Source organism: Natator depressus, chromosome 2 (genome assembly GCF_965152275.1).
Source record: "Natator depressus isolate rNatDep1 chromosome 2, rNatDep2.hap1, whole genome shotgun sequence".
In the NCBI taxonomy this organism is placed as follows: domain Eukaryota; kingdom Metazoa; phylum Chordata; order Testudines; family Cheloniidae; genus Natator; species Natator depressus.
In genome coordinates, this window is record NC_134235.1 from 63,717,379 (window position 1) to 63,734,594 (window position 17,216).

General features: G+C 41.4%; 1 protein-coding gene across 1 annotated transcript in view; it reads right to left on the minus strand.

Annotated features, from left to right (window-relative positions):
* The window catches only part of RAB2A (RAB2A, member RAS oncogene family), a 77,942-nt gene that overhangs the window by 28,546 nt on the left and 32,180 nt on the right, over positions 1-17,216 (minus strand). Inside the window, exon 4 of the mRNA XM_074944335.1 lies at positions 3,065-3,147. Coding sequence (XP_074800436.1) covers positions 3,065-3,147 — 83 coding nt within the window. The remainder of the gene's footprint in view (positions 1-3,064; positions 3,148-17,216) is intronic.

A 17,216-nucleotide genomic window follows, 5' to 3' on the forward strand; every position in this document is an offset into this window, starting at 1 on the left:
TAATGAAGATTTCCAGTTTGAGTTATGCCACAGGCTGCTGCTCCATTTTGCTGCAAGATCCACTATTTGCCATACCTCCCTCTTCCTTTTCTTGGCCACAAGGAGTATGGGAGGTTTTAACTGCATCTTTCCTTCTTTCTGATAACTAGAATGTTATCAGCTTAAAGGAGCCAGGGGTAAAAGGATGGGTGAAGGAGGTGGGTGATGGGAAGGAAAGCTCATCAAGTTCAAAGACACCTCAAATTCAGCGTTCCAGGGTTTTTGTTGTTTCATTATCAGCAGAGAGAGTCAGCATGCAAGGTTCAGGGTTCAGAGTGCCAGTTAGAAGACATGCTGCCTCAGAAGCTCCACCTCATGACTCAAGCAGTGAACTCACTGAGCTCTAAAACATGCCTGCTAACAACAGCTAGAATTCCCCCTGGGGGAAAGGAACAGGCAGACAAGCAGCAGTAAACAGTGAAGCAAGGACAAAATGGTGGTTGTCTTTGCCTAAAAATCAGCAAGTTTGCTACTAAGTAAGTTCAAACAAGATGCTTTCAGCAATATAACTGTAGATTTCATGACTATAACTTTCATTAAGAGTAATCAATAAAAGGCTCCACACATTGTAAAGAATTCTTCTAAATTACCTAAATAATTCAAACTTTAAAAACAAAACAACACACCAATGCAGTGGATACAATAGCAACTGCTACAGTCAAGATAAAAGATTTCTATTCTACCCCCCCATTTTCTGGTGATCAATTTTCCAGGTTTAGTATCTGCCTAAAAGAATATATATTTTAGGAAGTTTAAGTTTTTTTCTTTTAAGAAAAGTGAAAAATTTTACATAGTCTTCACTCTCCTTGTACTAAAACCCACCCCAAAAACAGTTTCTGCACAAAGATGCTTGTTCCATTATAAACAAAATCACAAAAAAATTACAACTCTTTTTGAACAGATGTACAATTGAGGCTGCAAAAGATGAAACTTAGAATGGAAATAGCCCTTATTGAGAAAGCTGCTACCTGTTCTGATGAAATTTGTTTTAACTCAGTAATTATAATCCTTGAAAAAAAATTACATACTGCACTTTTCACCTTTTTGTTAGCTTGTAAATGTGAATAAGTTAGATATGTAATGAAAAACTGTAATGAAAACATGCATGAATCACGGCAAGGATTCTGCAAACGTTGTAAGGTGCAAAGGGAGGTCTGCTGTACATTTTGAAAACACTAATGCTTTAATCCTGAATTCAGAACCTCACGTCTAACTACAGTTTTCAAGCCAGGAGCAGGGGCTAATGGTGTAAGCCCTTCAGAAGCCTCTGATGTGTCTTAGGGTATATCTACACTGCAACTGGGAGGTGTATAGGCTGACTTGACAATGGACGCAGAGAGCAGCGGTAAAGTTCTGCTTTTAGCATGAACTCTGGTATTTTCTTAGTGCTTACCCATGCAGCTGTAACAACTTTTAAAAGATCTTGTACAGAATTTCCTATAGGGCTGTCATAATATTAAAAAAATAATTGCAATTAATAGAAGCTTTAATCATACTGTTAAACAATAGAATACCAATTAAAATTTATTAAATATTTTTGGATATTTTTCTACATTTTCAAATATATTGATATCAATTACAACACAGAATACAAGTGTGCAATTCTCACTTTATATTATTTTTATTACAAATATTTGCACTGTAAACAAGATAAACAAAAATTGCATTTTTCAGTTCATCTCATTCAAGTACTGCAGTGCAATCTCTATTGTGAAAGTGCAACTTACAAATGTAAAATTATTATTTATTTATTTTTACACAATTGCACTTACAGACTAAGTACAGTTGTGCAGTGTAAAACTTTAGAGCCTACAAGTGGAAGCATGAAGAGGTGTACGAATTTTTAGCATATCTGGTAAGTAAATACGTTGCATTGCCAGCTACAACAGTGCCATGCGAATGACTGTTCTCACTTTCAGGTGATCTTGTAAACAAGACCTTGTAAATAAGAAGTGGGCAGTATTATCTTCCATAAGACTTGTTTGTCTTAGCGATTGGCCGAACAAGAAATAGGACTCAGTGGACTTGTAGGCTCTAAAGTTTTATGCTGTTTTGGTTTTGAGTGCAGTTATGTAAAAAAATCATTCTAAATTTGAAAGTTGCGCTTTCAGGATAAAGAGACTGCACTACAGCACTTGTATGAAGTGAACTGAAAAATACTATTTATTTTGTTTTCTTTTTTACAGTGCAAATATTTGTAATAAAAAAATAGAAAGTAAGCACCGTACACTTTGTATTCTGTGTTGTAATCAAAATCAATATATTTGAAAATGTAGTAAAACATCCAAAAATATTTATAATAAATTTAAATTGGTATTTATTAACAGTGTGATTAAAACTGTGATTAATCACAACTATTTTTTTAATCTAGTTAATTTGTTTTTAGTTAATCACTTGCGTTAACTGTGATTGACAGTCCTAATTTCCTAGTTTTCTGGGTTAAAAAAAAAAAATGGGCAAAAGAAAAGCTACTGACAGACAAGCACTTTACTCTCCCTAACTTGGAAGCTCCATTGGTTTGCAAGAAATGAGCACATAGCATATGTAAATTCCATAATTGGAAATTATTTGATTATACATCCTGCAGGGCTTCTAAGGATATACTGCATAGGAGACATGATTGCAACACATGCAGGTATACCTGAGCTAGTTTTGATTGTGATAGCTCACTAAAAATAGGCGTAAAGTTGTGGCAACACAGATGGCAACAAAGGTTAGCCACCCAAGTACAAGCCCACCTAGGATCCCAGGTGTGTACGTATTGTATTTGAGAAAACAAAGTAAATCATGAAATTAAAGACCATATGGTACAGAGATAAGGTTCAACCTTCACTTGGCATTTCTTAACTTTTCAACATTTAAACCAGGTGACATTAATACTCCATTTACTACAGTTTTCGCGTGGCTTGTATTTCAGTTTATTTTACTCACTGACATCTAAACGTATCAATAACATTTCTACAGACAAAAAAAATCTAATTGTACATTCTAAAATATTTCTGATGTCCTTCAGTAAGTTTCCCACCTTGTAATGTCATATACTAGTAAAGCCCCTGCTGCCCCTCTGTAGTATGACCTTGTGATGGAACGGAAGGACTCTTGCCCTGCCTGTAGGAAAACAAAGTACAGTTATTTCATTTATTAAATTACCATCTGTGACAAAAGCTACCAACTTATTAATTACATTGAGGGTTTTTTGGGGTGGGAGTGGGGAGGGCTTGCGGAACAAAACCTCACTAGTTCTGGAAAGAAAAGTCACATATAAGAAGATGACTACAGCAGAATGTCATTAATAAAAAAAGAAAAAGAGAGAGAAAGAAAGATCAGGAACAAGACCTCTAAACCTTTTTTGGCAATCCCTGACAACCCAATTTACTGAATGGCTTCACAATACATGAATCATTATTAGAACACAGAATGGACTCCTAGCAACTAAGCTCTGAAGACAAATTTGAAAGGAAGCAAATAACCCAGAGCTTCACATTTGAATTCAATAACCCGCTCCCTGGGGCAGCTGTTGACACTAGAATAAATAAAGCCCATTGTAAATAAATGATGAATGACATCTTTACGCCCACCATCTGCTGGTGTAAAGGTTGTTGGAAGGCCAAGGATGCAGATTTTATCCGTTATATCATAAACTGCAGCCAGCTTTCAACAGTCTTCAGATGGAATTCTTTCAGTAATCATTTTATTATGAAAAACAGAAAATGGTTCAGAATTTAATTTCATATCATTCTGCTCTCCACTTAATCAGTTTCCTTTCTATTTGATACATAATGCTTGCCAAAAGGCAACAGGATGTAAGTCATCTTCATACCCACTGGTGAAACAAACACCAGAGATCCTGCATATATTAGGCAGTTTCTCTTTTTTGTAGATAAGAATTTCTGTTACAAAGGTATCTCAGCACAAGGGATGTGGCCCACTGATTGATATTTGTGGTCATAGTGAAAGATTCTCCAGTTTATTTTTACCCCTCTGTGCAGACCAAAATGTCCCTAACCCCTTGGAAGTGTCATCATGCAGCTTTCAGAGAAGATTCACCTGTACTATTTCTATTTGTAAAGATCCATTTCTGCATATATGACAGTATTAAATTCTTCAGGGCAAGGGAACTAATGACAAATGTAGTTAGTCAACTGTACAGTAAGTAAACAATTTACAGAAAGTTAAACAGGTTCAGTGGACAGAAGAGTAGGCCTAATCAAGATTCAGCTCCTGGAAAATGCAGAAATTCACAGCAGCAGACTCTGAGCTCCCTTCCCCCATTTCCCAAGAGAAATGCTCACCAGCATCTGACAACCATGTTATTATAAATACTGAGATGTGAAACGTTCACCTCCAATTCTAAGCCACATAGTGCAATATGTCTTCCAGTGATGTCAGAAAATGCCACTGAGCAGGATTAGGACATACTAACGTTTATGTGGAGAAGGCCCCCACAGGTAGTAAAATATTGTTACTCAGTTGAAATTAAGATAATGATTTTTGAAAAATGAAAACAATATTAAGCATACATGGTATTTTATCGAAAAAGAGAGGCTTCTGCCAGATATGCATACTGGATCTGCAAGGAACTTACTCCCATTGAATAAGCTTATCTTCCAAGAAAGGCCCTCTTGAATCAGGGAGAAGAGTTTACTAGCAAGAGTGACATAGGCCATATCTACTCTACAAAAGAATCCATAATATTAAATCTTTAAAGAAAACAAAATCAAAACCCACACACATTGTTAAGAATATTTTGTTTTAGCAGAGTTTTGCTGTGGTGTACATGGGTTTCTCAAATAACATTATGACCTTCCAGGCTAACCAGTAACAAACAGTTTATTAAAAGCTTATGCCCTAAGCACACTGGGGAAAACACACACACACACACACACACACACACACACACACACTTAAAATTATACTTTTTAAATTGCTTTCTTGGAACACTTGTAACAAACAGGACTCTAGCCACTCTTCAGGTGCTATGCCCACACATACATCTTTACAAAGTTAAAAACTGCTACTCTCAGTATGCTGTTAAAGTTTATATGTACCACAGACAGGATGCCAATAAGGTTTTACAACTCTGTCCTTAGTTCCAAAACCCAGACGCTCCATGAATTCTACAAATATAATTTTTGTTTTTCTGAGCAAGTGAATAGTTCTCAAACTCACACACTGGTAAAAAATGGGTTACTTACTGTAACTGATTCTTCGAGATGTGATGTAGACGTTTATTCCACTTAGGTGTGTTTGTGCCAGTGTGCCGAGTGGGAGACTTTTGCCTAGCAGTGCCCTTTGAGGGGTGGTGCTCGCGCCACATGGCTGTAGCTCCTCCCCTGCCTATATGAGGTGGTGCCACTCTGATCCCCCTCAGTTGCTTCGCAGCAAAAGCCTAAGAGGAGACTCCACACAGATGGATGGAGGGTGGGTCATGGAGTACATCTTGAAGAACCACAGTTACAGTAAGCAACCATTTCTTTTTCTTTGAGTAGATGCAGGCGTGTATTTCAACTAGGTGAGTTGCGAGCAGTACCCGAATCCAGAGAGGTTTGGAGTTTACTGCAATTGGAAGGGCAGCCCTGCAATCCCTACACCTGGATCAGCCTGGAAGATGCAGAAATAGCATAATGGTCCCTAAACAGATGCATGGATGTCCACATGGCTGCTCAGCAAGTGTCCAGTATGAAAACGTCACTGAGGAATGCTATCGATGTGCTCTTGTGGAGTGAGCCCGTGTGCAATGAGGAGGCATAGCCAAAGCTATCTCATATGCAGCCTTGATACAACACAGTGTCCATCTAGAGATTGTCTGTGCAGAGATCGCTTGCCTCTTCATGCGGTCTGCATCTGCCACAAACAAGCAAGGAGAAACACAAAATGGTTTGCTCCTGTCTAGGTAAAAGGCTAGATATCCCCTGACATTCAGAGAATGAAGGCATTGTTCTTCTGGAGAAGAGTCTATCTCAGGGAAAAACACAGGTAAATACAATGCTTGATTCAGATGCAACTGAGAGACTGCCTTGGATAAAAATTTTGGGTGTGGTCACAACATTACCTTGTCTTTGGGGAAATGAGTATAAGGTGCCTCAGCCATTAGGGCCTGCAACTCTCACACCATTCTTTTCAAAGTGATAGCAATCAGGAACATGGTTTTCTGAGACAGGAGGGACAGTGGGCAGGCCGCAAAGGGCCTGAAGGAAGGGCCCATCAGAGCTGCCAGGACTGTGTTCATGTCTCACAAGGGAACTGTTTCTTAGACTGGAGGATGTGAGGAGAGAAGCCCCTTCAGCAGGGTGGATAAAAAATCAATGATAAAAAAAAAAAATTAAAAAAAACGCACAGATTTTTTTTTATTTAAATCAGATTTTTTTGATAAAATGCTTTTTGAGGGGGGAAAAAAACCCTATCTAAAGACAGTTTTAATTAAGATACATTATAGCTCAAAGATATCTCATCATGGAATATGGATTATAAATTCTAATTCAGTCACTGAGCTGCTGCTATCAAGGGTAGTGACTCTGGGAAATGTGGTCATAGTGGATGGCTTTGCTGCAATAGGGTTCCCTAACTGTGGTGGAACGCATATCCCTATCTTGGGACCAGACCACCAAGGCAGCCAGTACATAAACAGCAAGGGGTACTTTTCAGCGGTGCTGCAAGCACTGGTGGATCACAAGGGATGTTTCACCGACATCAATGTGGGATGGCTGGGAAAGGTGCATGACGCTCGCATGTTCAGGAATTCTGGTCTGTTTGAACAGCTGCAGGAAGGAACTTACTTTCCAGACCAGAAAATTACCACTGGGGATGTTGAAATCCCTACAGTTATCCTTGGGGACCCAGCCTATCCCTTAATACCGTGGCTCATGAAGCCATACACAGGCACCCTGGACAGTAGTAAGGAGCAGTTCAACCATAGACTGAGCAAGTGCAGAATGGTGGTAGAATGTGCATTTGGAAGTTTAAAAGCTTGCTGGCGCAGTTTATTGACTAGGTTAGACCTCAGCAAAACCAATATTCCCATTGTTATTGCTGCTTGCTGTGTGCTCCACAATCTCTGCGAGAGTAAGGGGAGATGTTTATGGCGGGGTGGGAAGTTGAGGCAAATCCCTTGGCGGCCGATTACGTGCAGCCAGACACCAGGGCGATTAGAAGAGCACAACTGGGCGCCCTGCACATCAGAGAAGCTTTGAAAACCAGTTTCATGACTGGTCAGGCTACAGTGTGACAGTTTTGTTTGTTTCTCCTTCATGAAAACCCACCCCCTTGGTTGACTCTACTTTCTTGTAAGCCAACCAACCTCCCCCCTTTGATCACTGCTTTCAGAGGCAATAAAGTCATTATTGTTTCAAAATCATGCATTCTTTATTAATTCATCACACAAATAGGGGGAAAACTAGCAAGGTAGCCCAGGAGGAGTGGGTGAGGAGGGAAGCACCGGGTGGGGTGATTGATGAGGGGAGGAGAGAAGGACAAGGCCACACTACAGTTCAAAACTTATTGAATGCCAGCCTTCTGTTGCTTGGGCAATGCTATGGAGTGAAGTGGCTGGGTGCCCTTAGCCTCCCCCTCCATGTTCTTGTGTGTCAGGATGAGGAGGATATGGAACTCGGGGAGGAGGGCAGGTGGTTATACAGGGGCTGCAGCGGCGGTCTGTGCTCCTGCTGCCTTTCCTGCAGCTCCACCAGACACCTAAGCAAGTCAGTTTGCTCCCCCATTAGACTCAGCATTGCATCCTGCCTCCTCTTAGCATGCTCCTCCCTCCTCTCATCATGTTCATTTAACGCTTTCCTGAACTCTGCCATTGTTTGCCTCCACGCATTCTGCTGAGCTCTTTCAGTGCAAAAGGACTGCATGAGCTCTGAGAACATGTCATCGTGAGTGCGTTTTTTTCACCTTCTAATCTGCCCTAGCCTCTGGGACGGAGATGATAGGGGGAGCGTAGAAACATTTGCAGCTGCGGGAGGAAAAAAAGGGAGAGTAGTATTTAAAAAGATACATTTTAGAGAACAAAGGGAAGACTATTTCACACTAAATCAAGCGATTCACATTACATAGCACATGTGCTTCACCACGCCCCGCCCCACCCCACCACCCCAACTGCATGGCTAGTATCAGGAAAGATCCCTCTCAGCCAAACGCGAACAGCTCAGCATGAATAGGCCTCCCTCCACTGCATGGCAAAGGCTTTTAGAGTACCTCCAGGAGAGCTTCATGGAGATGTCCCTGGAGGATTTCCTCTCCATCCCCAGACACGTTAACAGACTTTTCCAGTAGCTATACTTGCCGCAAATGCATCCCAAGTCTTCAGGGCAAATCAATCATTAAACACGCTTGCTTTTAAACCCTGTATTATATTTACAAAGGTACACTCACCAGAGTTGCCTTCTCCGGCTTCATGGTCCGGGAGCCCGCCTTGGGAGGGTATTGGCTCCAGGGTGATAAACAGTTCCTGGCTGCCAGGGAGAAGGGATTCTCTGCTTGCCTGCTGTCCACTATCCTCAACCTCCTCCTCATCTTCCTCATCCACAAAATCCTCATCCCTGTTGCGTGAGACTCCCCCCCTTACAGATGTCCATGGACAGTGATGGGGTAGTGGTAGGGGCCCACCCTACAACTGCATGCAGCTCATCATAGAAGCGGCATGTATGGGGCTCTGACCCAGAGAGACCGTTTGCATCCTTTGTTTTTTGGTAAGCTTGCCTCAGCTCTTTAACTTTCACGCGGCACTGCTGTGTGTCCCTGTTGTAGCCTCTTTCCAACATGCCTGTGGAGATTTTGGCAAATATATTGGCATTTCGTCTTTTGGAACGGAGTTCTGCCTGCACGGATTCCTCTCCCCATACAGCGATCAGATCCAGTACCTCCATGCTGGAGCTCTCTTGCAATTCTGGGACTCCATGGTCACTTGTGCTGATGAGCTATGCATGGTCACCTGTGCTGATCTGCTCGCCACGCTGGCCAAACAGGAAATGAAATTCAAAAATTCCTGGGGCTTTTCCTGTCTACCTGGCCAGTGCATCTGAGTTGAGAGTGCTGTCCAGAGTGGTCACAATGGAACACTCTGGGATAGCTCCCGGAGGCCAATACTATCGAGTTGCATCCACATTACCCAAATTCGACCCAGCGAGGTCCACCTTAGCGCTAAACCCCCCGCTCGGGAGGAGTACAGAAATCGATTTTAAGAGCCCTTTAAGTCGAAAAAACAGGCTTGGTCGTGTGGATGGGTGCAGGGTTAAATCAACCTAATGCTGCTAAATTCGACCTAAACTCGTAGTGTAGACCAGGGCTAAAAGTGCAAACTTCCAGAAAGTTCAGTTAATAGAAGACTGTTGGGAGCGGAATAGATCTGGACAATGAGAAGACGACTGGAGATAAATGTGAGAGGGGAGGGACAGGCAGTAGAAACAAAAGGGAAACTGTTTGAGCAGCATATTCCAGAAGTCTTGAGGTCTTTCTGAGTATAGCCTTCACTGATTTGAGATCTACCATACCATTCTCTCACTAGAAGGGAAAACCTATAATGCCAGCAGGCCATAAGAGAGACCCACTTTGGGTCTCATCTATCTCGGAGTTGTGAAGAATATGTATTAAGGTTATAACAACCAACAAGAATGCACTTTTATATAGAAATCCATGATTAAATCGAGTCTTCCCGACTAGTGATTTAAATCATGATTTAAATCAAATCCACCCTGCCCTTCAGAAATCTTGTCCGCATGGCATGGAAAAAAAATAAACTTCCCTTGAGTCAGGGGGCGGAACACAGATATCGCTGTCAAATGCGCTCTCAGTGAACTGAGCGCAAGGCCCGATTTCTGAAGACATAGCAGGTACTCCAAGATGTCCTGGATGGGAGCCCTGTCAGTTGGATCCCACAGGTCAAGGACCACACCAAAAACTTCTTCCACTTCACTAAGTAGACCGTCCTACTGTTGAGGAGAACTTGACGGAAAGCCACCAAGCACTGCTGCTCCTCTTCATTCAACCATGTAGCATACATGCCATAAGTTGCAGGGAGCTGATCGCAGGATGGAGGGTACAGTCATGGTCCTGAGTGAGGAGGTTGGGATGGAGAGGAAGCAGTACGAGAGGCTGAACTGATAGAGCAAGGAGGTCTGAGAACCAGTACTGTCTTGGCCACACTTGAGCAACGAGGATGACCTTTGGCCTGATCCACCTTGAGCTTGAGGATGACCTGTGGAATGATCGGAATAGGGGGAAATGCATACAAAAGAGCCCACTGCCAGCTGCAGTGGAAGCTGTTGGAGAGGGAGCCTGGACTGAGACCTCTCCGGGAGCAGAATAGATGACTTTGTTTTCCCTCGTCACAAACAGGTTGATGATGGGGATGCCCCACATTGCAAAGACGACCCAGAGAACACTTCAAGGACCACTCGTGGCTGAGATGGTTTGCAAGATGATTTTACATTCCTGGCAAATGGATTGCTACTGGAATGTTGTCATCTTTGATGCAAAAACATTGACACAGGTTGACTGCCTCCAGACACAGTAACATGGAATGTTATCCCTGCTTGTTCACATGGTACGTTGTTTTGATAGTTTGTGAGTATGCGAACCACTGCATGTATGATGTAGTCCCAGAAGGCACAACGTGCACTGTGGATGGCCCAAGGTTCCAACACGTTGGTATGGAGTTAGGCTTCCTGTTCTGGACACAGGCCCTGCACCCTCACCGAGTCCAGATGTGCCCCATTTCCCCCAAACCCCCAGAAGGGAAATGTTGGTAGTCACTGACTTGGTTGGAGAGAGCTGAGTGAAAAGGACTCCTTAGCAACATTGTGTGGGAGTGGGAGTGTGTGTGCGCCACCCTGAGGGGAATCAGTGTGGCACCGCCTTATATAGCCAGGAGAGGGGCCACAGCCAGGGGTAAGAGTGCTGACCCTCTCCAGGTAGTGCTAGGCAAAAGTCTCTGGCTCCTGCATGCTGGGCACACGCATCCTTAAGTGAAATACATGTCTGTATCTACTCAAAGAAATTTTCCTCACAAACAGAAATATTAGTGTTCCAAAGTACTGTATGTGATATGCTGAAATCACATCAGACTGTATTTATGCTATTCTGATATGGTTACGCATTTGCCACAGATACTACTACATTAAGGTTGCTTGTTTGCCACGATCATAAATGCCATCACAAAAAACATGACAGGTTTCTCCCCCCCAGCACCCCTGAAAAATCGTAGTCTTGGTCACCCTGTCTAGCCTGCTACTGAGCAAGTGGCTCTATGAAGTTTTACAAATTTGGCTCCATGTACATACAGCACATGGGTTTTGAAGTTATTGTAAACATTTATTGTCAAATATCTGATGTAGTAGCATATTTCCCTTCATGAAAAATATCGTGCACCATGACTTCCCCTTAGAAAAAAGCCACAATAGTCTATACTTTTATTTTATTGCCAGAATAGTCATCACTTTTGCCATTTTTTGCCACAAATAATCAACCCTAGTTATTACCACCACCACCTGACAGAGGTGATAAGTGAATTTACAGCTCAGTACTTAATACTTGTTTGAGGGCACAATCATCAGCATTACATCAAGCATGCCCTCATATATATGTTCTCAACACTCTACCTAAATGTAGTTTCTTTTCACCCTACATAGAATAAGAGAGTGGATAAATAAGTTTCTATAGAGAAGACAATTAATTGCATATAAATCTAAATGTATGATCTTGCTCTTTAATAAGTAATGTCTTTTATTCTAAAAAAAGCGTGTATCAAATATCATACTTTTTGAAATGTGTTTCTGCAGAAGGCCAAAATAGCAGGTAGATACACATAGAATACCAAATAAAATGGTCTACAATTGATTTTTAAATATGCATAATTTTAAGCCCTGCTAATCTGAAACACATACATGTTAAGGCTTCCTGATACCAGCCAAAAAAAAAAAAAAAAAAAAGTAAAGAGAAAAGCAGTGTTTATTAAGCAGCCATAAAATAAGCTTTACATTTTTCCAATAACCTTATATTAAATACATTGATTCAGACATTTATAAAAAGACTTCATGTTACTACTTTGCAAGTCTGATCTGGTGGGACCAATTTGAGTTTAACTACTTATGATGCCAAGAATGACATTTATGAAAATAGCAGACTGGAAGCTGAATCCAAAATTATAAACAGGTCTGACACTATATTATACATTCATATAGAATAGACATAAAGAAATAGGATTAATCAGGCCCCTTGTAAAAGCCAATACAGTATATTCCCATTTTCCAAAACCCTATTATCCAAACCTCCACAGCACGTATCTCATGCTGGAGTACAAGGAAGGGATTTGAATAATACAAAGGTTCGAATAGAGCCGAGATCCCTGGCTAGGACTGCGAGGACGACCCCCCAGCCATGGGGGAAGCTACCCTGCTTCTGAAAGGCTCCAGGTGCAGCACAGGGAGCCCTTTGCAGCCCTGCTGTCACAGCCCCACTGACTCAGGCCTTGTCAGTTTTGTCGACAAAAGTCAACAGGGTCATCTGGTGGCATGGCAAATCAGGACCTCTTTTTGACTTCAGAGGAGTCTAGCCAGTCCCAGCACTCCAGCTCTGGTGCACACGATTCAGGAGAAGGGAACTCCGGTAAGTGCTCATTCTGCTTTAATACTGCATAGTGTATGGAGATTGAGCTCTCATTTACTTTGTTACATGGAAGAGGAAGGATAAGGGTCAGAAATTAACAATACAGCCTGTGGGAGCCAGGCAGAAAAGTTTGTTAATGTACACTGGGATGTCCTGGGAATCCTCCATAGTAATCCCTAGGAAACTTTCCCATAGGTATTCTGCAATCCTTTGCCGAAAGCTCCTTGGCACAGCTGCCTTGTTTCTCCCCCACGCTGTAGGAACTTTACCATGCTGTGACGCTTTGTACCTCGGGGGAACACCCAGCACCCCCATGTTCATCCTTGTAAAATGACTGTGTGGTATCCAATGTAAAGTTTGTCACCTTGGGTGTCTGCGGAAGGCTCATGATGCACCAAGCATTGTTGCTATCGTGATATTATAGTAATTGTTGTTACAATTATATTATAGTAATTGTCGTTATAGTAATGTTACCGGTTATAATTTCATGTATATAGTTATGAGGCTGAAAATGCATCCTCATGGCTTAAAATAAGTCCAGGCAAAAACTCTCCTAGAGCAGGGTTAAATTCACCACTGTGCAAAAGGCCAGCACAACACCTACTCATAGATTCCAAGCTCAGAGAGGACCACTGTGATCATCTAGTCTCACCTCCTGTATAGCACAGCCACTGAACTTCCCCAACATAATTCCAAGAGTATATCTTTTAGAAAAACATCCAATCTGGATTTAAAAATTGGCAGTGATGGAGAATCCACAATGTACCTTGAAGAATTGTTCCAATGCTTAATTACTCTCAGTTAAAAAAAATAAAAAATTAAGCCTTATTTCCAGACTGAATTTGTCTAGCTTCAACTCCTAGCCAGTGGACCATGTTATACCTTTATCTGCTAGACTGAAGACCCCATTATTAAATATTTGTTCCCATTTACGTATCTACAGACTATTATCAAGTCACCCCTTAACCTTCTCTTTGTTAAGTTAAACAGATTGAGCTCCTTGAGTCTATCACTATAAGGCATATTTTCTAATTCTTTAATCATTGTCGTGGCTCTTCTCTGAACCCTCTCCAATTTATCAACATCTTTCTTGATTTGTGGACGCTGCAATTGGAATCAGTATTCCAACTGCAACTGCACCAGTGCCAGACAGAGGGATACCCTCTCTACTCATATTCGAGATTCCCCTGTTTATTCATCCAAGGACTGGATTAGCCGTTTTGGCCATAGTGTTGCATTACAAGCTCACGTTCAGCTGATTATCCACCTCAACTCCCAAATCTTTTTCAGAATCACTGCTTCTGAGGATAGAGTCCTCCATCATGTAAGTATGGCCTACATTTTTTGTTCCTAAATATATACATTTACATTTGGCCATGTTAAAATATATACTGTTTGCTTGTATGCAATTTTCCAAGCAATCCAGATCACTTTGAATCAGTGATCTGTCCTCTTCATTTTTTACCAACCCACCAATTTGTGTGTCATCTGCAAACTTTATCAGTAATAGTTTTATGTTTTCTTCCAGGTCACTAATAAGGATGTTAAATAGCATAGGACCAAGAACCACAATCCCTGCAGGACCCCTCTAGTAACACACCCATTCGATGATGATTCCCCATTTACATTTTGAGACCTATCAGTTAGCCAGCTTTTATCCATTTAATGTGTGGCATCTTGCCTGAAAAAGTGCTTTTTTACCCACGAAAACTTATGCCAAAATAAATCTGTTAGTTTTTAAGGTGCCACCGGACTCCTTGCTGTTTTAGTGGAATAGAAAGAGTGCTATCATATAGGACAACATGATCTGTTTCTCCCCGCCCCCCCCCCCCAACACAGAACAGAAATATTTATTGAACACTTCAGCCTTTTTTGCATTACTATTGATAATTCTACCTTATCCTTATGGCAATGGACCAATACCATAGTTAGGATTCTTTTTGTTCCTAATATACTTAAAGGAACTCCTCCTTTTTGTCCTCAAAGCTGCTGGCCATAGATTTCTCGTTGTGTCCCTTTGCTTCTCTTATCAATTTCCCACAATTTCTAGCTTCTGATTTATATTTATTATAATCAACTTCCCCTTTCTTCCATTTGTTATTTTTTAAAAATATTTTTTATAGCTTTCTTTATTTTCCTATTACACCTGGCTGCCTCCCTTGATTTTGGGATTATGGCTTTTTGGACATCTAGTAAAGTGTTCTTAAACAATTCAAATTGTCATTCACTAATCCTTCCCTAAGTCCCACCTAAGTTCTATTTTGAAAATTTAAGTGGGATATAAGTGGTGCACTAGACATATGCTGGCCCTCTGCACAGCGGTGAACCTTAACCTTCCTACTGCCCCAGAAAGATGCTTGTCGTCAACCATACTGTACGGTGCATAATACACACTTGCAGTTTTCGTTTGAGACTATAAATGGATCTTATTGCTTGGCCTTATATGTGCAAACAAGCCTATGCTACTTCCAATCAGACTGCTGTCAGTAAGGATCAAAGACCCTTTTCTTCTCAGTAATCAAGTTTTTGGACCCTAGAAATACAAGATGCTGGACACGCTCAAATTACTAGTTTTCTCAGTAAATTTAAATTGTGCCACTGCTATATTTTTTTTCTTGTGTAGAAAGCTTTATCTTCTGATTTGTGGCATATAATGCATAAAAAAATTATATTGGACATAAGTGACTTACTTGTTTGTACTACAGTAGCGAAGTTGCCCCATTCAGTAGTGGGGTCCCTTTGTGCTACAAGTTATACAAACTTTACAAGACATAGTGAAAGTTCGTGACCTTTAACTGCAAATATTATCTATTCGTAACTGAGATTTTATAATTCATTTAATTTACACACATTTTATAAGCTCTCAGTTCACTTGTGTATGTAAATCTAAAGATAAGCACTAGCCCATGAAATTTGGGCAAAAGGATATCCAGGTTGGCTGCCACTCTGGAACAGTTCTTAAAGTATGATCTGTGGAATAAAATATTTTAGATGGAGTGAAAGGGGAGACAGATATGTGCCCTTAAACTGTAGTTCTGCAATATTTTCTGAAATTTTACACCCAAGATGTGTAAATAAATTAGAGAATCCAACCACACACAAGCCCATACTTTCATGCAATGACTACTCCTGGGGGAATTCTGCACCTCTGTGCACGCACAGAATTCATGTTCAGCTCAGATTTTCTGCGCAGAAAACAGATTCTGCCAAAGAAGTGCTGCAGTTCTGCTTTTCTCCCACTAGAGGCTGCTGTGGCGCCAGAACAGCCAGCAGCCAGTTGACCGGCAGTAACGGCCAGCAGCCAGCTATGGCCATCACAGCACCCTGCTTGTGGAACCAGGTTAGGAGGCACAGACTGGGGTTCAGAAGGGCTAGTGGGGCAATAAACTGGGGCATGGACTCAGGAGCTATTGGGGTGACAGCATTGAGCCAAGGGCTGAATGGAAGGGGGGCTGCAGGGCCACATGGGGACAGGGGCAAATGTGCCTGACTGAATGGGAGAAGCTAGAAGTCAGTCAGGTCAGCATGGGCAAGGCTCCCCAACTCCCTAACAATCCCTCCCTCCCCTGCAAAAAACCTGTTCCATACTTCCCACCCACACCCAACAATCCTCTAGGTTCACTCCCTCTCCCTCAGGTTCTCCATTACCCCGGACTACCCCAAGCCTTTGCGCTGCTTCTGAGGGGTGTGGGAAATACCTTTCGATATTGTAGTTTAAATGAATTACTCAAAGTTCTGTATTAATTTGCCTAGTAAGAAATCTATTTGTCAAAAAACATTTCCTGAATCTTTTTTTTTTTGTCTGTATTGTTACAGATATACTTGCTGACAGGTATTCTGAAATAAATTACCAAAATAATTGAAACTGGCATGATTATATTATGTTATTTTGACAAATAAAATATGCAAAATTTTAAAATATTGTGCACAGAATTTTTAATTTTTTGGCACAGAATTCCACCAGGAGTAAACGACTGATCCACCTTGCAATTATTTATTCCAGAAAAATTTGGTTCACTTCCAACTAATTCAGGGCATTCTCAGAAAACCTGTGTAAAAGCAATGTAACTTACCTGCAAAGTTATTCAAGACACACATTTATCATAAGAGTGAGCTTCTTCCTAAAGATTTGTAAAACAAATAGCTGCTGAATTGTCCACAGATAAAGTTATCTTTTTAGGACACTTTTTAGTACCTAGAAAGTAACATATGATTTCAGAATAATCCTCAGCATTCTCAGGTTTCAGAGTAGCAGCCGTGTTAGTCTGTATCCACAAAAAGAACAGGAGTATTTGTGGCATTTTAGGGTATGTATGTGATCGATCGGGGGGGGGGGGGGAAGGGGGAAAGGGGCGGCGATTTATCTTGTCTAGTGTAGACATGATAAATTGATCCCCGAGCACTCTCCCGTCAACTCCTGTACTCCACCACTGTGAGAGGAGCAGGCAGAGTCAACGGGGGAGTGGCAGCAGTCGACTTACCGTAGCGAAGACACCGCGATGAGTAGGTCTAAGTACGTTGACTTCAGCTACATTATTCAGATAGCTGAAGTTGCGTAACTTAGATCGATCCCC